We start from the raw sequence: 23,628 nt of genomic DNA, 5'->3' as shown, positions 1-23,628 counted from the left end.
TTAGACATTAGGAAGAAATTCTTCACGCTGAGGGTGGTGAAGCCCTGGCTGAGGTTGACCCCATCCCTGGAGGGGTTCCAGGCCAGGTTGGATGGGGTTTGGAGCCCCGGGGCCGGTGGGGGGTGTCCCTGCCCATGGCAGGGGGGAACTGATGGGCTTTGAGGTCCCTTCCAACCCAAACCATTCCATGAAACCAGGCTTTGCTGCTGGGTCAGAGTGGCCGGAATGAGGGTTTGCAAAGGCTGCGTGAAAAGGACACATCTACCCCCCCCCCCCCCCCCCCCCAGCCGGACAGACAGACAGACAGACAGACAGCGCCCCGAGTCACACACAGGCGGCGAGCGAGGAGCACACACCGCGCCGGGTCCGTACGGGAAGGTGGAAGCAGCCGAGCCGAAAGGGAAGCCTTAGAAATTAGAGGGAGGGCTGTGATAGGTTGTTATCTGCTCTGGGAGGCGTTGACACTTTTTTACCATTGGATATGTAAATTGTTTTTAATATGAGCTGCCCTTTTTTTTTTTTTTTAAGGGAGAAAACAAACCAGACTCCCTTTACCTTAATAGTCTGAGGGGGGGTTTATAGCTTCATTCATTCAAGGAAATGGTTTAGGCTTTAGACTACCGGAGACTTAGAAAAAAAAAAAAGCAAAAAAAAACCAAACCTTTGGCACCAGATTATTCTTACTATTATTTTTTTTTTTGCAAGCAAGATTTTTCATACTTTTTTTTTTTTTCCTTTAAACAAACAAGCCCCAAAGTGTTAATGGAAAAAACCCGGAGAGAAGCGGAGCTCGGAGAGCGGCTCCTGCTCCCCCCTTTGCCGTCCCCCCCCTCCGAGGGGGAGAGCGACTTAAAGCGGAGTTTCTCCTCCTGTGGGGGATGCACATTGTTGTATTTATTTTGAAGGCTGCGCAAGTCTGAGGGCTGGAGCACCACGTGCTGCTGACTCTCATCAGCATAATGATCGCCTTAACCAGAGAGTCCTGTCTATATAAACCACAAAACCCTAATCATTAGAAATCCCAGCCTCCAAAAACCACACTCAGGACAAAAAAACTGTGGCGTTATTACTTTTTTTTTTTCTTTCCCCTCGGCTCCTTCATCTTCCCCGACCTCAACTTCTTGGGACCCAAAAGAAGTTTGTTGGGTTTTGTTGCCTTTTTGTTTTTCTTTCTTTTTTTTTTTTTTAAACACGATTTTTCAGAAAGAAAAAAAAAATTACTCAAAGCGACATTTTAATGATTTTTTTTTGCTGCTGTTGTTTATCAAGGACTGGGGCAAAAAAAGGCAAGGTTTCTGTTGGCGTGTTCCACTCGCCGGACTCGGACCCAGCGGCGACTTAATTAAAAGGACCGGACTGTACCCAGGCTGCCTTTTCCTAGAATTTCCTTGCTCATATTTTGGAAATCAGCCTAACGAGGGGTGTTTTGGGGTGCCTTTTCTTTTTTCCAGCTACGCTCGCCGCTTTTTTTTTTCTTTTTTAATTCCCTGGGAATCCCGAAGTTGAACTTTTCTCTAAGTCCCGCTCCTCTCCAAGGAACCGGCTGAAGTCTCTCCTAACATCATTACTCCTGTGACTTCCCTCCTCATCCCAACAACCCCAGAAACTTCTTTTTCTCGCCGAAATCGCTTCGGGAGCGTCTTTTTTTTTTTTTCGTCTCTTTTTTGGAAGAGCCACTTTTCCCAAGCCCCTTCTTCCCTCTTCCTGAAGCCAAAGGCAATAAGCGGGGGAGCCCGGCGGCTCCATCCCACCGAGGCTTTTTGTTTGCTCCTTTTTCTCCTTTATTTTTTTTTTTTAAATCCCTATCCGGAGGAGGAAGATTTCTTCGGAGGAGCCCGGGACGTCCCCTGAGCACCCTTCTCTCCGGCTTCGGGAGTTGCGCCTCTCTTCAAGTGGCCGCCGAGGAAGCCGAACCAGCACCGAGTTTTCCTTCTCCCAAGAAAACCTCCCGAAAATCCGCGAAGGGAAAAAGGACGAGGAGGGAGGGGAAGGAAAGGAAGGAAAGAAATCCAAGCGCTCGAGGGAAGAAGCGGAGGCTAGAAGGAGGGAAAAAGAGCAGAGCGAGAGACTGTGCGAGAAGGAAGGAAGGAGGAGGAGGAGGAGAAGCAGCAGCTCTGCAGCTGGGCAGGAGCCGGGAGCATGCAGCTCGCAGCCGGGCTGTGCCTCCCCTCCCGCCGCCTCCAGCTTGCTTTTTAAAAACCCAAACCAAAACAGACTGTTGTTGTTTGGTGGTTTTGTTTTTTTTTTTCCTTTAATCCACTCCTCTTGGCTTTTTTTCTTTCTTTTTGATTTTTTTTTTTAAATTTTTTTTTTTGGCCATTATCCTCACCCTTCCACTTTTTTCACTCACCCCTTTTTTTCGCTAGAGAGATATATTTTCACACCCCCCCACCTCCCGCTACACGCCTCCTCCAGCGATTCCCCCCCACCCCCCCCCGCCCCCCAATTCGCTAACTTGTGGCTGTTGTGATGCGTATTCCCGTAGATCCCAGCACCAGCCGGAGGTTCAGCCCCCCCTCCAGCAGCCTGCAGCCCGGCAAGATGAGCGAGGTCAGCCCGGTGGTGGTAGCCCAGCAGCAGCAGCAGCAGCAGCAGCAGCAGCAGCAAGAAGCCGCCGCCGTGCCCAGGCTGCGCCCCCACGACAACCGCACCATGGTGGAGATCATCGCGGACCACCCCGCCGAGCTGGTCCGCACCGACAGCCCCAACTTCCTCTGCTCCGTGCTGCCCTCGCACTGGCGCTGCAACAAGACCCTCCCGGTGGCATTCAAGGTGAGCCCCCCCCTACCCCCCCCTTCCCCGCTGCTGCCCGGGATTGCTTCTGCACAGCTGCCTCTGCACCCCCTGTCCTGCAGGGGCTTCTCTGCCCCCCCATCCCCTTTGCAATGCCTCCTCTGCACCCCCAGTCCTGCAGGGACTTCTCTGACCCCCCCCCCGTTTGCAATGCCTCCTCTGCACCCCCCCCCCGTTTGCAATGCCTCCTCTGCACCCCCAGTCCTGCAGGGGCTCCCCTGCCCCCCCCCCCCCCCCCCCCCGCGTTTGCAATGCCTCCTCTGCACCCCCAGTCCTGCAGGGGCTCCTCTGACCCCCCGTTTGCAATGCCTCCTCTGCACCCCCAGTCCTGCAGGGGCTCCTCTGCCCCCCCCGTTTGCAATGCCACCTCTGCACCCCCAGTCCTGCAGGGGCTCCTTTGCCCCCCTGTCTTGCAGGGGCATCTCTGTACACACCCCCCCCCGCCCCCTCCTGTCCTGTAGGGGCATCTCTGTGTGTCGTGTCCCCCCCTTTCCCCAGTCCTGCAGGAGCTCCTTTGCCCCCACCCAGTCCTGCAGGGGCTCCTCTGTCCCCCCCGGGACTCCTGTGTGCCCCAGGCCTGCAGGGGCTTCTGTGCCTCCCTGTCCTGCAATGCCTCCTCTGCACCCCTGTCTTGCAGTGCCGCCCCCCAAGTCCTGCAGGGGCTCCTCTGCCCCCCGGCTCTTGCAATGCCTCCCGTGCCCCCCCAGCCCTGCAGGGGCTGCACTGTGCCCCCTCCCAGCCCTGCAATGCCTCTTCTGCCCTCCTGGCCCGCAGGGGCTCCTGTGCCCCCCCCAGCCCTGCAGGGACCTCTCTGCACCCCCAGCCCTGTAGGGGCTCCTCTGCCCCCCTGCTCTTGCAATGCCTCCTGTGCCCCCTCCTCACGTTCTGCAGTGCCTCCTGTGCCCCATATGTCCTTCAGTGCCTCCTGTGTCGCGTGTCCCCCGTCCCCCCCCCAGCCCCGCAATGCCTCCTGTGTCTTCCCCCGCTCCTGGGCCTGCTGGAGCCCCTGTGTCCCCCCATCCTGCCATGCCTCCTGCGTGCCCTTGGCCTGCAGGGGCTCCTGTGTCCCCCCCAGCCCTGCAGTGTCTCCGGTGCTCCCTCACCCTGCAGGGGCCTCTCTGCTTGTACCCCCACCCAGTCCTGTAGGAACTTCGGTACCCATCTCCCCTCCTTCCAAGTCTTGCAGTGGCGTCTGTATCCCATCCCTGTCCTGCTGCGTCTCCTGCACTCCCAGCCTTGTAATATCTCCTGCACCCCCCATCCCTGCAGTGTCTCAGTGCACCCCCTGTCGCGCTGCATCTCCTGCACCCCCCGTCCCGCTGCATCTCCTGCACCCCTGGCCCAGCAGTGCCTCAGTGCCCCCCCTGCCCACATCCTGCAGCAGCCCCTGTGCCGCGGGTCCTGCTGTGCCTCCTGCGCTCGCCTCTGTGCTGCTCCGTGCTCATCCCCTGCCTCACTCCTGTGCCCCCCATGTCTCCCCCCAACCTTCCTGCAGTGTCTCCTGTCCCCTGTCCTGCAAAGCGTCGGTGCTCCCCCATCCCACGCTGCCTCCTGCCCCTCCGTAATGCCTGCTCTGCCCCCCCTCACCCTTGCAGCGGCTCCTGTGCGCCCCACTTTTCCCCTCTCTCCAGCCCAGCACGCCCCCCAGGAGCTGCCCCATCACCCCACGGGGCTCCTGTGTCCCCTCAGCAGCACCCCTGTCACCCCCTTGTCCCCCCAGACCCTGCAGCCCAGGAAACCCACATTCACCCCCTGGCCGGAGCTCCGTTTGGGAGTGCAAAGTGTGTGCCCCCCGCATTGAGGAGCCCCCCCGCATTGAGGAACCCCACGCCTCACCTTTGGGGGTGCCCCTGCCTCCCTCCCCATCCCTGGGGGATTTGGGGTGCCTTGAAGCATGCTGGGGTGGGAGAGGGAGGACTGTGGCTTTGCCCTGGACACAGGGCTGTGATGGGACTGGGAAGGGAGGGATGGGGCTCCTGGTGGGACCCCGGCTTTCTGGTGGGACCCCATCACTTCTCCTGGTGGACAAGCGAGGGAGTGACTGTCCAGAGGACCTCTCGCAGGTTTAAATAAGGAATAACCACCCCGATCTACACCGAGGATGCTGCTTCTCATTTTCTGTCTGCATCCCTGTGGTGCGTTAATGAGGGGAAAGGAGTTATTTGAAAAGTGGGATAATAACAACAATAAGTGCATGCTTTAAAGCAAAGCCCTTTTCCTTCCCTAGCAATATTGGAAAGCGTTCCCTCTGGATTTTTCTCCCTGTGGTCTTAGGGAGGGGTGAAGGTGATGGCTGGGGTGTCCCAGAGCAAGTGCTGGAGTGGGATGCGGGGTCGGAGCTGGGATGGGGTGTCCCGGCAAGAGTCTCGGTGCTCTTCCCCCTTCTATGTGAGAAATAACCCGCTTGGAAATCGCTCGGGAGTTTGAAGAGTTTGGAAACGGTCTCACCCAGTGCCTTCCCAGAACGTTGCCTCGTTCTTGCGTTTCCCGCTGTGTTATCACGACTGTTTTATCAGGGAAATATTAGCAGAGGTGGTGAAATGAGCTGGATTTAAGGTGACTGGTGATAAAGATGAAGCTTTGCTTCGGAAATGTAATAAGGGCGCGGGTTCGAGTTGAGTCAAGCGCTCTTCCGTGGGGGAAGCAGCCTGGACTCGTAGAGGAGCTCTTTGCATAGGGCCTATTTCTGTGGGTCGCAGTGGTCGGGCAGCGTGGAAATAGCAGCGAAACAGGGCGTCTTCTGTTTTTTGTGACTCGGTGTAGCACTGAAAGGCTCTCCAGGTGTGGATCACAGCAGCTCTGATTCACAGGGGCTTCGGAGTAGGGAGGAGGAGCTTTTGGAGAATTGGGATTGTAATTTAATTAAGCCTTAGATTAAGTTGGTATTATGGTTACTCTTTGCAGAAGGGACACGAGAGCTCCAACGTTATTGTCCTCGCACTGGGGTTTTCATTTGAAATGTCTGAGCCTTCTTACCTTTCAGCAATTCAAAGGATGCGGTCGCAGTTCATTAGAATAAGGGAAAGATCTAAGCTAAATATTAAAGTCTTTAGAATATTATTACCATAGGAATCCTCACACGTGATAAATGGATAGAAAAAGGATTAGTGAATTTCCCGATCTTTTTGTGTTCATACGTATATGTCTTATATCTGAGCCCTATATTTAATTGCTGGCAGGGAGGTATAGAGCTGAGCAATTTATACATCAGGAGTACGTGTTGCCCCTTTCACCCCTCTGCTGGTACTGCTGTTTTCACAAGCAGTATGTGATTAAGCAGTTTCTGAAATACACCCCTATTTACCAATAAATTAATTTAAAACTCAATTGAAGAAGTTTTGACCATTTCTACAAATCGATTTTCAAAATGTGACTTTCGTGCAGCTGTCCAATACTTTTAGACCAAAGAAGCTGCAAATATCAAACTGTGAAACACTTGGCTGTGATAGAACAGAATGGGAATAATCTCTGGAAAAAAAAAGACAGATTTAGACTAGAGAAATCTTGGCCAAACAGTAACTTGAAAGTAAAACAGCTCGCAGACAACACACTTTTTGAAGTTTCGTGGGCAATAAATAATAAGTCGATGATAATGTTTTGAGTGGTGCGTTAAGTGTGTCATAACTCTCTCGCAGAGCGCTCTAGTTAAAAAGCACTCTGGATATAGCACTGTTTTAATATAAGAAAACAGATATAAATCATAAGCAGGAGAGGAAGTCTGTTATAAACGGTGCTGGGTTTGATTGTAGTTTTTTGAAATAATGCTGGCTTAGCATTCGGTTTGAATTGTAAGTATTAATATTTACACACCGTGGGGTGGGAGTCCGTGTTGAGTGCATTAATAAGAAGATTGTGAATGCAAACTGGTTTTGTGGGGAAGAGTATTAGACACGTTTCTATTAATATAACTCTGTCAAGTGATATTTCAGCATAGAAAAAATAGATCTGGCCCATCTGGGTCCAAATTGTATTCCTTTCTTAATAGCCAGCGGCTCTTGGTTTGAGGAGAGTTGTCAGAATTTGGCCCTCTGTTTGTGGGACTTGCTGGGCGTTCACTGAAAGTCACCGAGACCCACATTGCCACGTTCCCTGTTCCGAGTGGCTTCTGCCTGATGCGGATAGTAGCAAAGAGCCATGGTGGACTTCAAGGCAGGGGAAAAAAAAGGGATGCGAAGTCTAAAGCCTCTCCCCGGTAGCACCACAGTAGTTAAGGGTCTGTCAGCATTTCCACTCCAAACCCCAATTTTCAGAGTTTATAACTCAGCTGTTTTAAATAGCTTCAAGCTGAAACCTGCTGTATAAATTGTCAGCCCAGATGTATATTTTGAAACAAAAAGTAGTGCAAATCAGTTATTCTGTTTTAAGTTACAGAACATTAAAATATTTTTAATAGTATCAGATGCTCTTTTGGCAATCTCTGGAAAAGGCATTCTCAATACGGAAGATTTTACATTCGGAGGCTGTTTCAATTCAGAGTTCTGCAAGAAAAGTTGTTGAAGTGTAGATAGCAATGTTCGAGAGGAACAATTTAGCGTGTACACTTGTGGGTTTTTTTTTTTTGCAAAACAAGCATTTTACTCTGCAGAAAGTCTTAGTACCTAGTGTTGTACAGGAGTTTTGCTTCGTGCTTGTAACTTCCGTCTTCAGGGTACATGCTTTGGCCAGTTCAAATCCCACTGGACCGAAACTGGGCAAACAGGTTGCCTAACCAGACGAGAATTGTGTTATGCAAAAAAAAATACTTAGTTATTTTCAACTTGTAAGAATTGCTTTGGTTTTATTTTGTGACTTCATCTACCTTTTTGAGCTTCAGTTTAAAAAAAAAAAATTACAAAAAAGCAAGAGTGAAACCTACTTTTAAACACCCAAATGTGTAGGTGATTTAATAGGAAAAACAAAGATTTTGAAACAGTAGAGAAATTTATGATTGAGTTATAGGTAAGGAGCATGCACTGGGGCTATTTTTAATCTTTATTTTTTTATGCAGCCCTTATTCATTTCATAGCGCACTTACAATCCTGTTTCTAAGAACATAGAAATAATTTTTGATCGATAATGGCTTAAAATCACCAAATCAAGGTTTATGCCAACAGTTTTCCAGCATGTAAAGATACTTCGTCAGATTCTCAAAATGATGTATATTTCTTCAGGTTTCAAACTTGTTTTGCAAAGCTTTTTTTCTAACCAGTGCTGTTATGCGTGTGCGCAACAGTTTTCTGATATTTTGGGGCAAAAAAGAAAGTAGGTAAAGAATGAGCACTTTAGTCCTGTTGCGTAGCGGGGACCGGACTCTATCAGCCAAGGGTTTTATTTTCACCTCTGATTTTGGCTGCCTTTCCCTTGGGTGTCCTAAGGCGACGAGCAGCCCTGTGGCATCGGCGAGCGCCCGTGCATTTGGGTGACGATGCCGTTCTTGGCGAGGCGCAATCAGCCCCGCGACTCTGGCAGCGGCACGTGCGGTTTCGGGCTGATGCCTAAACCCACTAATTGAACTGACATCGTCGCTGGAGAGGGTACGGAGGCGAGCTCGGAAAAGCAGCCGGGAGGCTGGGAAACCTTCCCAGAGGTTTTGCTCCCTCCTGCCTAGGTGTTGGAGGCTGTCCCCGTGCTCGGGGACCAGGTTGGGATGGGGTTGGGATGCCACTGCCTGCTCCATGCTCTGCTTACCTGGAGAGCAGGAGGTGAGCTGAGGCTGCCGTCGTTTTGCTCCCTCTTTCGAGGCCCCTGGCAGGCTACTCTGGTCTCAGCTTCTTTACATTTCTGGAGTTAATGTGTTTTTTGTTGTTTCGTGAGATATAAAAAGCACAGGTTGCAACTCCCCTGGATAAAGGACTGTCCGGAGAGAACGTGGTCCATCACAAGTATGGGGAGTGCTTTATGAGCAGTCTGGAACCCCGTGCCAATATCGATTTATTAGGGGTTAGAGTCGGCTCTATAATCCGTTCAGCAGATTGTTATTTGATTATTGTTTGTCATTCCTTCCATCTGGCTTTGAAGCTGTCAGCCCCGGTTGGTGTCAGACCCAAGGCAGCGAGGCAGGGGGACCTCAGATCTTATCCCCAACCGTGGTTCCTGTGTTTTTATATTCGGGGGGTGTTCATATCGCTTTAAAGTGAAATCTTTGCTTGATAGACAGAAACCTCACAGCAGTTTGTAGCAAAACTCCCTTTTTGCTTTTGGGTGGTATTACCTGGTGTTTTATGGAAAAAACAGAAAAGCATCAGGGTGGATCCTTTTTATTCAGCATTTCAGCTCTGCTTTCTTCTTTCTTGTCAATGTTTCTTTTAAATAAGACGAGCTGTAATTTTCAGTAATACAGTCTATTTTAAATGTTTTCAGATTTTTTTTTATACCTTTGTCATTAGTTTTTATTGTTTTAGAGAAACATTATGCAGTGCTCCGGGCCACATAATGCTCTCCCCGTATATGCAGAACTCCTCATTCTTTCCACTTAACTAATATTGCAGTGCAACCTGCAATTATTAGTTTCAGCCAGGATCATTTATGGGAAAGACGTTTCAAGCAGGGCTTATGACAAAATGTAATATATATTTCAGGAGACAGAATACATTATTCTGATTAATAGAAAAAGTCGTATCTGAGCATGTAAACTGGTAGGAACTGCAAGGGCCAGACTTCGTATATCAAGGTGGGGTGTTTTTTGTTCAAGCTCAGTCATGCAGTGTTTCTGAATCTCTTTTTGTTATAAGTTTATTCACCATTAGCTAACTGGGCAAAAGAAAATTATTTTCTTGATACTTTTGTGGACTTTTTTTTGCCCCATGTGGAGAAACGTGTGTATTTTCTTCCTTGTAATGTAGTACTCCTGTTTATTTTCACTTTGAAAAGTCAGTGTGCAGTAACACTGTAGGTGTCCCTGGGTGGCTTTAGGTTGAAGACAGTAGCTGCCCGCTCTGTGGGGTCTACCTAATCAGGTGTCGGAGCGCTGCACAACCACTGCAGCATGAAAATGTGACTGTCAGCTAGCTGAAACGTAAGGAGAAATGCTTTGATATCTTCTGTTCACCTGTCCTGGAATTCGAGGGAGGTATCGGCGCTAACCACATGCGACTCTTGCAAGCGCTATGAAGATTTACATGCCTGCAAGGAAATACAGCCTTTGTTTTATGTTGCGTCTGAAGAGTTTGAATTCCAGCCATGAAGGGCTCCGTTGCAGCAGCGAGTTGGGTGGAGAGCTTTGTCTCCTAATGCCCCCGTGCCACCCCTGGGGTTGGGTAGATGGGGATTTCACTCTAGCTTGAAGTCTGAGGAGCTTTGGGGTTGGAGCGATGGGTGTAACCAGAAGAGAAGTAGAACGAAAGCTGGGTGATATGGCTGCTAATAGTAATTTCCAACTTTCCATTTCAAATGCACTCCCGCATATAATTTGTGGATATGAGCCATGCCTCATGTTTTCTCGCTGTTTGCTGGTTGCCAAGAACAAAGTTGGCCTTCAGGACGCATTAAACCATGCACTCTACATAAGGACGTTGAATGTTTCTGAAGAAATGTAACAAAGAAGAAACTCCCTATTAGGCTCTGAGAAAGGGAGACAATGCAAGATGTTTCTTTGTTTGATGTGGCATTTTGTTCTGTGTGCAGCTAATACATGACTCTTCACCACAGCCGGCTGGTGAAGCTGCCACAGAGCTTCGTAATGAGCATGGCAGCCCGTGAAGCTGGTGTGGAGACACGCGTTTTCCAAGTGTTACTTCATGAGTTGTGGTTGTCTTCCCCTTTCCACAGGTGGTGGCCTTAGGAGAAGTGCCTGATGGGACGGTGGTCACCGTCATGGCTGGAAATGATGAGAACTACTCTGCAGAGCTGCGAAATGCTTCTGCCGTGATGAAGAACCAGGTGGCCAGATTTAATGACTTACGATTTGTGGGCAGAAGTGGAAGAGGTAGGCCATTGCGTTGCATGTGTCCCTAACGAAGTAAAACAGTGTCTAGATGTCCCTTGCTTTGGAATGAAATACTGATTAATCTCTAAATAACTCCTTGTTGGCCTTTCCTTTGAAGACATGAATTAATGGGTGGGTTTTTTTCAGCCTCCAGCATTTGTTCGAACCAAATTAAGAGATTCTCTTAAGGTTTTCTCTTAGGGTTTTCTGGCTCCCCACATCTCTGTACATTTTTATGACACACGGGTTTTGAAAAATGATTTACAGAATACCCGCTTTCATATTTTAGTTTCACAGCAAAGGTAAAAGAAAATGGTCATATTTCTGATCTGGGTTTTGGAGTCTCTGACTCTACTTTCTGGGGTGAAATAGTGCATCTCGCACCACAGCACTCAGAGGTGGAGGATTCCCTTCAGCTGCAGAGCTGCTTCTGAAGCTGTTGTAGAAGCCCTGTAATTAAGGGGATTTTGCATGTCACATGTGCTATAGGTTGTATTCTTTAAGGGCTTACAGCTGTGGGTGGAGAGCTTTCTAGTGACTTCCCTGCCCTTTACAATCAAACTGCATATGACCTGCAAAAATAAGTTGTCCTTTTCTTCTTAGTAAACTGGTTGGCTTTTTTTATGAATTGCTGGTTGGGCTTGAACTAGATTTAATCTTTACTTTAAATGGCAATTGTTGTTTTGAAGATGCAGAGTGCTGTCATTGTCTTCCAGCTGTTTAGGAGCTTCCTATAACCTGGAAGCTGCACTGCACTCGTAGAAAGCCTTTGTAATCATTGCATGTTTGCAAGAATTCCTCTTTAAGAGTCTGGTAGCTGCTTTCACATTTCAGGTAATGATTGAAAGAATAGCTTGAAGTAAGCTGGCACTTCAGTTTTTGCTGCAGGAATCTTCAGAGAGATTAGTTATATCAGTTGTTGATTCAACCTTTTTTCTTTTTCTATATTTGAAGTAATTATCTGGGTTTTTTTAAGCTAACCCTGCATGGAGCAAAACAAACCATCAGAAGCTGAACAGTTGTGCTAGGAAATTAGCAATAAAGCTAATTTTACAGTAATATTCTTTAGAAAGCAGTTGTGATTCATCTTAAGGAAGGAAACTGTATTTAAAAAAAAAAAATTAGACGTATGACAGAGGCCTAAAGAGCCTGAGTCAGCCAACACACTTTCAGAAGTGCTTTGTGAAGGTGAGCCCATCAGTGTGGCTTACGAGGGCTTTTTTTTTCAGTTTAGTGGCCTGGCCAACAATTCTCTAACATTTTACAACCGAAAAAGTATCAATAATAAAAAATAACTTGAAAGACAGGATAACTGTTGCAACAGTAATGCAGTATGAATATGGAATTCATTGCCTTTTTGGATAAGGTGTTACCTATCTCTTCCATTTGTCTTGCTTTCTCTAAAGTGAGTCAGTCTCCTTTGTTATTCTGCTGATGGATTAGGTTTGAAATACTCTGACTCCGTCACTACTACTGCCTTACAGTAAAAGTTCAGCAGTGTATCAGTCTTTCAGTAGCACTGAAAAAGAGCTGAAATGTGATGTACTACCTCTGATCCGTGAATTTCATTTGAAACCTATGATATATACTTTTTATTAAAGGGTAGGAAATGAAACAGAGGGACCAAAGCCTCAGTAGGTACAGCTACAGACAAACACAAACCTCCTAAAATTCAATTCCAGCAGTTTGATGTACATTTGTGTCTATCAGACTTGGAATAGACTTTTTCTCTGATCAATCTGGGTAGAATCTATGGAAAAGCGATAGTGTACTTTTCAAACCCTCAACGTATTTATTTAAGAGACTTCAAAGAAAAACAAAGGGTGTGCACTGTTTTACTATATTGGCTTTCTGAGTTTTGGCTAGTTTCCCAAATAGCAATTTTTATATTTAAAAAAAAAAAAAAAAAGGAAGAAAAAAGACAGACTTAACTGCTTGCAGACTTTTCACGCATGGAAGATGAAGAAAGCTTCTTTTGATGAAGTGTAATTATGTCCAAACAGAGCTGACCCCCTCCCCCTATATTTCTTATGATCTTAACGGAAGAAAGTAGGGCTTTTCCTTTGAAGCAGCCGGGACTCGGTGGAGGATCTGAAATGCTGCATTCTGCTGCCAGAGGCAGGATGGAGAAATTGGTCCAGACTTGTCTTCCAGACTTGAGAGAGGAGGGGAGAGAGAGAGAGAGAGAGATTGGAAGAGAAGGAGAAAGAGTTATCATTAACGATAGCTTTTTAGAACTGTGCTTAGAATTAGCAAGACAAGAAAGCAGTAGTTGCAAACAGAAGTGAAAAAGCTCCTGTTGTAGACAAGTATCGGTAGATACAGGGCTCGAAGTAGAAGAGGAAAAATAAAGTAATAAAGAAATCATTTTTTCAGTGGCGAGGAACTAATCCACACCTGTTCCTTACTTTAGATTTACATCTTTCTAAGCAGCTCGCTCTTTGATCTCTGTATCTCTAAATTTGATTGTGAGTCAACTGAATCATCAACTTACCACTTCACCTCCTCTCCCACGTTTTTTCTGGCTTCCCATGGCTCAATGGAGAAACTTGATTTTTATACATATTAATGTTGCTCGCCTGACAGAAGCTTCACGTTTCTGTTTGTATAATTTCTCTTAAACACCTTTTCTGGGTTTATTCATAAGAATAAGTAACTGGGGAACTTTATGTGAATGCAGAAGTTGTTTGTATGTGGTTTTGAGGCAGTAGCTCACTTTTACAAGCCTGATCCGCAGGGCAGAGAAGAAAGAATTCCTATCTTAATAAGCAAAGGATCATAACCTTAATTTTGTTGTGTCCTGACACTATAGTCACATCAGCATCTAACTGAAAAAAAAACAAGCGACGCGCACAAGCTGCTGAGTGTCCTTTCAAAGCCGATTTCTGGGCTTTGCCTGGTGCTTCAGCCTGTGTCTGTCTCATCCTCCCCTGTGTCAGCTCTGCTCACATGTGTGAATAACAAAGAATGCACAGTTTAGACACACCGAAACAGCGGTGCCAGATGACTGCTTGGATGGGGATTTAATAACAGAGAACTACAATTAGTCTTTAGCCCCTAAAAGGGGGTAGTTGAAATGACTAAGGGCAATAAAGAAAGGCGATAAAAAGTGCATTAAAGGATTTCGTGGCTGAGGAGGGATATCTTTGAAATATCTGTGGACGGCATAAGCATCAGTGAACCAGGGGACCTTAAAAATTTATTTTGATCTTAATCCCGTAATATGTAAATCATCTCTTGAAAGCTCCGGAACCCGAGGGCACTGGCAGGGCTGCGCAGCTCCCCGCCATGAAGCGATGTATTGGTTACGGAGTGCGAGGGGCTTCATCACTGTTGCTTCATTAATGCTTTGGCTGATTAGAAAATCAGTTAAGGGCCAACGGCAGCTTCCCTTTCGCATTAGATGCTTACCTGTTCTGCTTAGGGCAGCTGAAAGGTGATAAATAATTCAGAAGGGCTCACAGGAGAGGTCAAAATGTAGCTCTTAGATATGAAGGAATGCACGGTTTTTGGCCACTGTATCCTGCTGAGGTGTTTTTAGTGTAGAAAATGTTGCAGACGTGATTTTACGGGGTCTTAGAAACAGCATATTTTGTAAGGTTCGTTTTTGATCGTGATTGATCCTTTTACATGCATTTGGCATATCAATAGAACGGTAACATTAGAGAGCCAAATTCTTCGTTCAAAGGTGCGTGGAAAATCCCTTCAGTGTCTTTTTTAGTAATAGTTTGCTGATTTTTATATGGGTATCCATGATCTGAATGTTATCATGATACACTTTAATAGTCAGAACTTTTTGACATGATAAGGTGGCACCGAAGGGGTCCTTAAGCCTGTCCTGGTGGACTGTATTTATATATATCCCAGAGACAGGCTGAATTCCTATTTGGAGAGGGATAAAAGGCACAGACCCTGTTGAGCCCTAAGCGAGTTGGAAGCCCTGTGTGCTCCCACAGGGCTGTTGCTGCGTGTCCGGAGGCTGTTGAAGCACACGCTGTGGGCTGGAAGGGCACACCGTTACCTCGAGGAATCACGGATGGGCAGGGCTGGACAAAGACTGCCGTGCCCTACAGACATCCCGCTCTCCTCCTGTGGTGATTGCTCTCCAAAGATTTGAGAAATAATCCTATTCCCAGTGAAACTGGGGAAAGCCACCGTCAGCAGTGCATCTCCACTGAGGCCTTCAGAGACTTTTTTGTACCTTTGTCGGGGTCTTGACCTGCCCTCTAAGCTGCATCTCTCAGAGAGGTGGGCACAGCTGGAGCAGCTACACCTGGAAAATCATTTTGCTGTAAATGACAGTTTTATTTCCTTAAAAAAAAAAAAGAAAAAAAAAAAGAAAAAAAATAGAAAGTCACATTCTAGTGCATGAGAAATATAGTCAAGACAGCCTGAAGTTGCACTCCTGATAATAAATGATGCGTGTCTCGGGCAGGTTTGTGGGATATATGACTTGGACCAGAAAGAAAGACCAATTACTAGATTTGACAGCCAAAGCTCTGTTCTGTATTATGCTTTATATCTAAGCTGTTCTATATTAGGCTGGAAAAAAAAAAACTTGCATCAAGTTTGCCCTGTTACATATCGTTTAAGATTTGTGCCTTGATTGAATGGCTTCAGAGTTCAGCAAGAGGAAAAGCCCTGGTAACAAAAATGCACGTATACGCACAGGGAGGAGGGGGAAAAAAAGAGTTCTAAGAGTCTGGAAAAGTAGCAGCTTAAATGAGCACGAAGGCCGAAGATTGCTGACTGTTTTATTGAGTCACTGTTGTACGCCCACCTTTTCCTGTCTTGAAACAGTTTTCAGTTTTGACTATCTGACGTGACTAACGGTTGCATATCTAACAGATTACAACTGTCAGTGAGTCTCCCGAACGGGGGCCAGCGCCTTGTGAGAATGTGCGCTCAGACGCAGGCAGCTCCCTTTATTTATTTCTTTTCAACATTTTCATTCAGCTCAAGGCTCCGGACGATCTTGTGCAATCGCTGCATGAATTCGAGCTTTGAAAGATAAATAAATAAAGGAATGCAGCCTTACGATAGCAGCGTACGTGTACAAAGCAGTTTCTCACCCTCACGAGAAAGTTGAGGGCTTTCTTACTATTTCGCAGATGGAATATACGTCGGGGGAAAAAAGCCTGTTCCAGTAATAATGATATCATCATACTACCCTTGGCATATGAAGGACAGGAGACACTGATTCCCTGTTAAAATGACTCCCAGGAGGAAGATATATTCTTTCCTCATCTTATTGTAGTCAAGTCAAACAAATGAAATGATAGAACTGTGTGGAGTAAATAACATGTGGCCACATCCTGCTCTCTGTCACACAGCTGCAAAACTGGAGTAAGATTTTAAGTGATCCGACTTGTTTTGGATTTACACCACTTTCAATGCAGCAAAGAATTTGGCTTGTCCTCAGCAGTGAATCACTTTTGTTCTGTCATTGTGTGATGACCCGTTATTAAATAAGGAACATTTAGATTGTCAACACATGGACATATTCTTGATGTAGGGTAAAACTGAAGAGGAGGAAAACTCCTATGGTCAGCTGTGTTTTTAATTTTCACGATTGTGGTAACGACAGGGAATAATTTTAAACGTCTCTGAATCTTCACTGAACACGCATGTGACTGTTTTCATGTTGTAATCACTCATTCCTTGTTGTTTTTTTTTCCCTTTGTAGGGAAGAGCTTTACTTTGACAATAACTGTCCTGACAAATCCCCCCCAAGTCGCTACATACCACAGAGCTATAAAGGTTACAGTGGATGGGCCAAGGGAGCCAAGAAGTAAGTATTATATTCTTTTTTTTGCACTTAGGTCTGCTTAATTTTGTTTAACAGAAACCCATAAATGAAATATATATCTTTGTCAAACATTGGTTCTTGCTCAGCAAAATATGTAAGTGCATGCTTAATTTGGAGCCTATTGGACCACACACATACTTGCATTAAACACGCACTGAAGTGCTTTGGCTGCATTTGGGCAATCGTGATCCTGATTCTCATTCACATCAAGGTCTTGATATATTATCTGCCAGTGTAAATGAGAACTAAACCCCACTATACTTATATATAATCTAATTTAGGCATAATAGATACTATCCTGCAACAGGCTGAACTCCCTAAACTCCTGTAATCTTCCAACTAAAGATGTATAGAACAAAATACGGGACTGATCTTTCAGGATCAGTCTTAGTGCAGAAAGAAAATGTATAATATAGTGCCTTTTTGTTTGCCCTTAAATTCTTTTGCCATTAGATAATTAATGCACCTGGTTAATCTCATCATACCTGAAATCGGTTTTCAGCTATGGACTCATCACAGACCCCTGGGGGCCAAAGAGAGATAAAAAAACAGTATATCAACAGCGTGGTCTTTGTTTCTTATTTGTGCACAGAAAGTGTATTTAATTTAAACGTAGACCAGCAGGTTTTCACTCAGCACGTTTATCTCATAGCAGTGCACTTCCTGACTTACGAAGAATCTATTTGCAATGATCCCTGGCTATATTTTTATGTCAATTGTGTTTTGTCATGTTCTTGCAGTTTTATGAGCAGCGCTTATTTTTAGATGCAGTCAAGTCTGGTTAATCCATCATGATTTATCCGGCTGTCTCTCTGTCTAGCACATCGAGCCAGTCTCACATCATATGGGTATCACTGATGAGCCAGTTCTGGAGGTTTTTTTTCTTAATCTAACTAGAACAACATTTTCTAAATTGATTGGATTAACCAGGAATAGCTGTATTTAAATTACATTTAGAGATTAAGAATTATTTGGTGAATAACCACACTAAAAAAAATCCCTATAATGGAAGCATCTCAAATAATTATTTTGCCTTTGATCTACACATACAAATGAGAGCTTTAAGGAGCTTTCATGGAGTTCTGATTAAAATAACACAAAGACAGAAGGAGTAGAAAGGCGTAGATGGAATTCATGCAGTTAAGTATTTCTCATGCTAATACACGCTGCGGTGTCACCTCCTCTTACACTGCGAGACGGGGAACTGAAATGCCTTCTGCAAGAATTGTCCAGGCTGTAGAGTTTCTCCTTGAATAACAGATAAGAAAAAGCAAGTAGCTGTGGTTGTATTTGTTCTGTAGATACTTGCATTGCTACCCGCTCATAGCTGACGTGTCCGCCTGTCACAGCGAGGGGATTTTTGTCCTCTCTTCGCTCCTGAGCTGAATCAGTCCCCAGGTTTAATTCTCACCTGCGGCTGACACTCCGTGTAGCTTCTATGGAGACACTGGGCAAACTGCTTTCGTGGAGTAAAATCTAGGAACTAAGTTACACAACATTTAGCCATTCCCACTTGGAGGCTGCTTCCACGTGTTGAGGTATCCGCAAAATAAGGAAATCTCCCAGGGGAGGATACAGATGCTGTGAAGGAGCTGAGGGAGTTGAAAATGGTGCAGAGAATAGTGTGGACTACCCTGTGTAGCACAGGAAGGGAAACTGCTTGCACTGGGACTAAGCAGTTTGGTGGGCAGTGGATTTAAAGTGAGGCTGTGTTCGTGTAGCTTTATAAGGTTGCCAAACTCTGCTGAAGGTTTTTAGTGCAGACCTGTAAAGCAGTCGTCTGTTACACCTATCTGCTATTATTGAGCAGCTGAACCTGGGAATGCTCAGTATCTTAGTTCTTATAGTCCAGATGAAGTAATTGTCTTTTTTAATCTTTTTTTTTATTATTATTATTATTTAATTTTTTAAAAGAAAGACAAATGTGAGCTCATGCATCCAATTCTAGTATTTTGGCTAACTGCTTAGGGAAGCTCTACTTTGGGATCAGTTTGGTCCTATAACCGCAGTCTGATGCTTTTGAGTCTAGGACACCTCTAGAATGGCTGATTAAATTTGAGTTTTCAGGGAAAAAGTAGCTGCAGAAGAAGTACTGTGAGAGTTTCAAGAAGTGCTGTGAGAATTTCATTGCTTCCTTCTGCGAGCCCTTGCGCTCGTGTAGATTTATTACTGTTTGGCAATAATCGTTCGAGAAGCTTATCTGGCATTTACGTTGCATAAGGAAAATTAGGTGGTTGGGGGCAGTAAGGAATTCAAGTCAACGAGTGGCTCTGATAGCAAATGTGTTTTTCTTAACAAATTATGTATCAGCAAATAGTGCCCCTCTCTGCCAGCATCTGTAATTCACTTCGACATCTCAAGCATGTTATCCTAGTTTTCCTCTCTCTGGCAGCTCAACTAGAGCTGTCACATCACAAACAACTTTTTTCTTAATACACACATCTGGCGTTGGCAGTTGGACCAACTTCATAAGAGCACATGATCATCATTCATTACAAGATTAAAAAGTACCCCATGGCATCATTGATGTTTTTTAACTTTGATCTTTTGCAGTTGTGATTCATCTCAGTTATAAAACTTCCCTTTAAAGGAACACAACCGATGACTTATTAGAACCTTCACTCTAAGTAGCGTAAACATAAAATCATGCACATCTTTACAAAATGTCATTTACTTTGTTGCCAGCTTATCATTTTAAGACATGACATCATGCTTCAGATCGGGAATTTGTAAGGCTTGTTTATAGGCAAGGCACTCTGACCTTCTGCTGGCAAGTTGAGTCGAGCGAACGAGCGCTGCGTGCTTTCCAGCAGCAGCGGGAGCAGCAGCAATGCCATGACAGATATCACAATCATTTAGAGCCTGACTTTTAAGAGTGCCGAATAGTCGTGGCATGCAGTGTCTCCGGTTGGTGTTTTGGATGCTCAGCACTTCAAAAAGTCAGACTCTTTAAATGTAAGTGCCATTTAGTCACATTAAACGTATGCTTGTAGAAGCTTGCTGCCTTGCCTCTCTGTTATTATTTTAAAATATTTTAATGGAGACAGTGATGTCAGGTTGCTTCATTAGGAAAACCTGCCCATTTCTGTATGAGAAAAGGCCTTCTGATGGTCTGTCCTTGGAAAAGCTGTATTTATTTTTAATTATCTATTTCACTCTATGTGGATTACCGTCCAGGGACATCTGCTGTGCTGGACAGTCTTTGCGCTGGATTGAGACAGCACATTGCACTCTGATGGAGTCTGGAGGCAGGGTTGTATGAGATCTTTGGGAGTCGTTGGGAAATCCTGCAGATATTCTTCTCTCCTCATATCCAGCAGAAAACCTCTGCCATATGCACATCATAGCCAGCAGAGCTGCCTTCCAGCTGGGAGGACTGAAGGAAGTTTTTCTGGAGAAATGAGTTGACATGAGGTCAAAACTGACCGACAGATAGCAAGATATCACTGTAAAGGAATTGAAAGAAGAAAAAAACAGAAGAAAAAAAAACCCCAAACCTTTGCCTAAGTCCCCCTTTAATGCCATTTCCTTGTCTCATTACAAATACAGAACTAATGATTTGCCCTTCTGTAGCAGTACCTGTAGAACAGGAGATGTCCTCCTTTCTGGCTACTTTTGGTGGAAACCCAGCCAGGAGGGACATCATCAGGAAGGGGGAAGAAGTCTGAGTATTTTTATATTTTGCCTGCCTTTCAAAGACTTTAGTTCATCTCCAAAGGCAGTCTCAGAAGTCACTGACCAGGGTTTTCTTTATCAGCTTGAATGGAAAAGTGGTTCTGAGCTTTGAATCAAAGCGTTTCGGTAGGAGCAAACTGCTGTGCTTCATTCAACTCCCGAATACTTCTCTGCCTCCGCAGCTCGCAAGGTGCACGTGTGATGAAAGGTATGAGCAAACAGCACCTTTTTGTCTGTGCACGCTGCCGAAGCCAGCGAAAGCCGGCGAGAGGTTCTGCTCTGCCCTTACATTAACTGTTTGGCCGACTCGGCTTATAAAACGCAGATAAGTGATTGAGATTTTTGAGATTCCTCGACTTAAAGTCATAAGAGTGTTTAGGAAGTTCTCCCTCTTTTCTTTCAGAGGCGGAGGGTGGAGGGATAAGTCTGGGGTAGTGGAATGTGCTATGGAGTAGAACAGCTTTAAATCTTTCAGGGTTTTTTTTTTTTATTTTATTTAATTTTTTCTTCTCTTTTTTTGGTATTTTTTTTTTCTTTTTTTTTTTGTTGACTGCCTGTCAGGAGCTGGGCTGGTGGCCAAGCAGGAAATGACACATCGAGAGGCATTTGTGTTGTGCAATATTTTGTGGAACTGATGCAAGGATACATTGTCTGTTTACGCATTCCTCTGCTAACAGCCTGCATGGCAGTAATTTTATTCAGGGACACATGGCATGCTACAGCAAGGAGCCGGATCCTTAACATCTCTTCATGCAGAATTATCACAGCAGTTAAAACACGCTGTGTGTCCCCCGTTTAGAGTATTCTCTGGCTTGCCTTCAAAAACCACTCTCCCGGCCCCCCTTCCTTCCCAAGAATATATTGATTGGACTGTGGGTTTTTGTACTGTGGTAAATTGGGGCGACGCAGACCGAGAGTTTGCAGAAGAAGAGGAAATTTTACAGACAGGTCCTACTTTGTGCATCTCCCTCCGGCTGTAAGTGTAGCATCGCAGTTTTTTCAAGCGATGCGTTGCAGGCACTGAACGCGGAAGTTTGCGTCTGCGTGCGTTTTGGCACGGCGAGGACGTCTGTAATTAAAGTCAGTGCTAAATACACTGAGATATGATGAACGAGTCCTGGGGTTTCATCCAAACTGAAGTCAGAAAATCTGTGACTCGCGCTGGTATCTCTCAGAGTGACAGATCTCTACTGAGATCAGCTGGGTTATTCCGGATTTCTCCCAGCGTCAGCGGGAGCAGAGGGAGGCAGAGTGGGTGGTGTGACCGTTTGAAAGTTGCTCTAAATGACTTTGGAAAGCTCAACGTTTCTGTTATAATGCCCCTTTGTGAGAAACGAGGCGAAGTGTGATTGTGCAGCCAAAGAAGTGTTCAGCATGGCTGTGCTTCGGGGTGTAGGTTCTTTTCTGCGACTCTCGGTAGCACATGACCACAGTCCACGTACTGCACTCGGGTCCCCTGTAAGGAGCCGCAGTGTTTCTGATGTCAGTAGTACAACACCGGTGTCAAAGGCAAGACATCAGAGTTTCACTTACTGTCATCTGCCACTGGTTTATTCTTTTGCAAATATGTTATTTCACGAAAACCTATTAGTTGGGGACTGGAGCTTCTGAGCATTCCCAGAGGCTGAAAGAAGCTGGTGGGATGATTCAAGTGTTCCTCGTCAAAGGTGGCAGACGTTCCGTGTGCCCGTGGTTTAGGTGTATGTTTGAGATGGGAGTGTAGCTCACAGAGCGGGGTTCTTATGGTCCCCTCCACCGCGATGTGTGCTCCTGGAGCAAGGTGGCCAGGGGGCTGTCGGGGTGGTAGCTGCATCCCAAAGACCAGTCAGTTCTTTTTTCCATTGTGGCTAGAGAGCAAGAAACCTCAACCTCTGAGTAATAGACTAGGAAAGTAAAAATACTGTATTTTCCAGCGATCATACCTTTTTTTATCTGCTGGCGTAGTGCATAGTGTGAGATGAAAGTGAAACCTGCTTGGTTCAGTCATGGCTTGAACTCATACGCCACAGTTCTGAAATCTCAGTGATCTACATGACACAATCTGACTCTCTCCGTAGGAGGACATTACTGCTCAGGGAGGTGACCATGCAATTCACTGTTACAGTGGGAGGGAAAAGGCCCTGAGAAGATTATGTAAAACAAATAGGCAAATCTGAGCATAAAACCATTCTTTAAGATGTCCTCACCAATAGTAAAGCAGCCTTGGTTTGTATTTGTCAACAGAACAGAGTGTTCCCATCTCATTGTAGAGGGAATGCTGCTTCCAGACAGTCTATTCCTGGTACGTTTGGCATGTGAGGTGACCATCACGGTGCTTTTTTGATACTGCCAAGCCTCGCTGTTTGTATTCAGAAGGTCTCTCTAAGTTACAAATAAAATGATGGCCTCGCTGTGCTATAGTCAGGCTGTGTGTACGATAAGAGAGTTTTGCCCTGAATAGCTTACAATCGCCATTAAAAATACGGGTGGGAAAAGAGGTTATAACTAAACACACTAAGTCAACAGCATAAGTGGGTTCTCTCTCTACGCTCTCTATGTCTATACAGCATGACTATGAGGAAAGAAAAAGGAAAAGCCATTTCTATAAGTACCTTTCTATAAGGTACTTTCTATAAGTACCTGCATCTACTCCATGCAGGTACTGTGAAGAAGATGCTACAAAAAAGGCTTTCCTCAGACCATTTTGTTCCATGCTTTTTCCTTCAAGTGCACTTAATCTTCACTTTTGTGATGCTTTTAGCTCCTTGCTAATTATATAAGCAGAGGGTTTTTTTTTCTCACATTTCAATGTAGCCCCTCTTATACCTCTCCCTCCGCTTTCTGAATCAGGTTTGGAAGTAGGGAACAGGGCAAATGTGTGGTGGGGACACTGCATCAGAGTAGCGTAAGTGGATTACTTACGTAGTTCTTCCACTCACGCTGCTGGCAATCTCAAATTTCTTTATAAATTTTGAATGAAATTTACCTTTTTTCTCCATATAAACTTCATTCTCCACTGAAACACAGTCATCCCAGACATGAAACACAGATGCTGATTTAACCAGACAAGGAATGCAGAAGAGGAAATGAGGAAGAATATCATACTTAATTGAAACTTCAGGGGAAGAAACATAGTAATGATCTCATGCTGCAGTATGCTTGGGACACCGGAAACCTTACTCTTACGAAGAACTGAGTCCCTTAATGCATGCGTCTGCTCAGATCCCCTGTTGCATCTCCAGCAGACCAGCTTACTCAGCACATCAGTGCTTTGTTGTTGACTGAGGGTGCCTTTCAGCTCTCCAAAAATTAAACATGCAGGGTAGGTTTCCCCTGAAGTGAAGGAGAAGACACAGGCACTTGCAGAGGGTGGTTGCCCCACCTATTTTAATGCCCATCTAGAAGGACAGTGAATTGTGCTTTAGAGCACATCCCTTTCTGTTCTTTATTAACGGAGGACAGGTGACTT

At 45.5% G+C, this 23,628-nt stretch overlaps 1 protein-coding gene across 10 annotated transcripts in view; it reads left to right on the top strand.

Moving 5' to 3' along the window:
* The window catches only part of RUNX2 (RUNX family transcription factor 2), a 221,399-nt gene that overhangs the window by 63,465 nt on the left and 134,306 nt on the right, over positions 1-23,628 (top strand). For 8 of the 10 annotated variants that reach the window (XR_008448936.1, XM_054061038.1, XM_054061034.1 and 5 more), the window contains 3 exons: positions 2,486-2,772; positions 10,540-10,696; positions 16,383-16,487. Coding sequence is in view for 9 of the 10 variants with exons in the window: in XM_054061038.1 (XP_053917013.1) it covers positions 2,486-2,772; positions 10,540-10,696; positions 16,383-16,487 (549 nt within the window). In the remaining variant the exon portion in view is untranslated. Of the gene's footprint in view, positions 1-2,455; positions 2,773-10,539; positions 10,697-16,382; positions 16,488-23,628 lie in introns of those variants that run through there. The other 2 variants (XM_054061039.1, XM_054061037.1) reach the window with 1 other exon arrangement.

This window comes from Cuculus canorus, chromosome 3, assembly GCF_017976375.1.
Source record: "Cuculus canorus isolate bCucCan1 chromosome 3, bCucCan1.pri, whole genome shotgun sequence".
NCBI lineage: Eukaryota > Metazoa > Chordata > Aves > Cuculiformes > Cuculidae > Cuculus > Cuculus canorus.
Note: the sequence above shows the minus strand (reverse complement) of the source record. Positions and strands in the feature narration are given on the sequence as shown.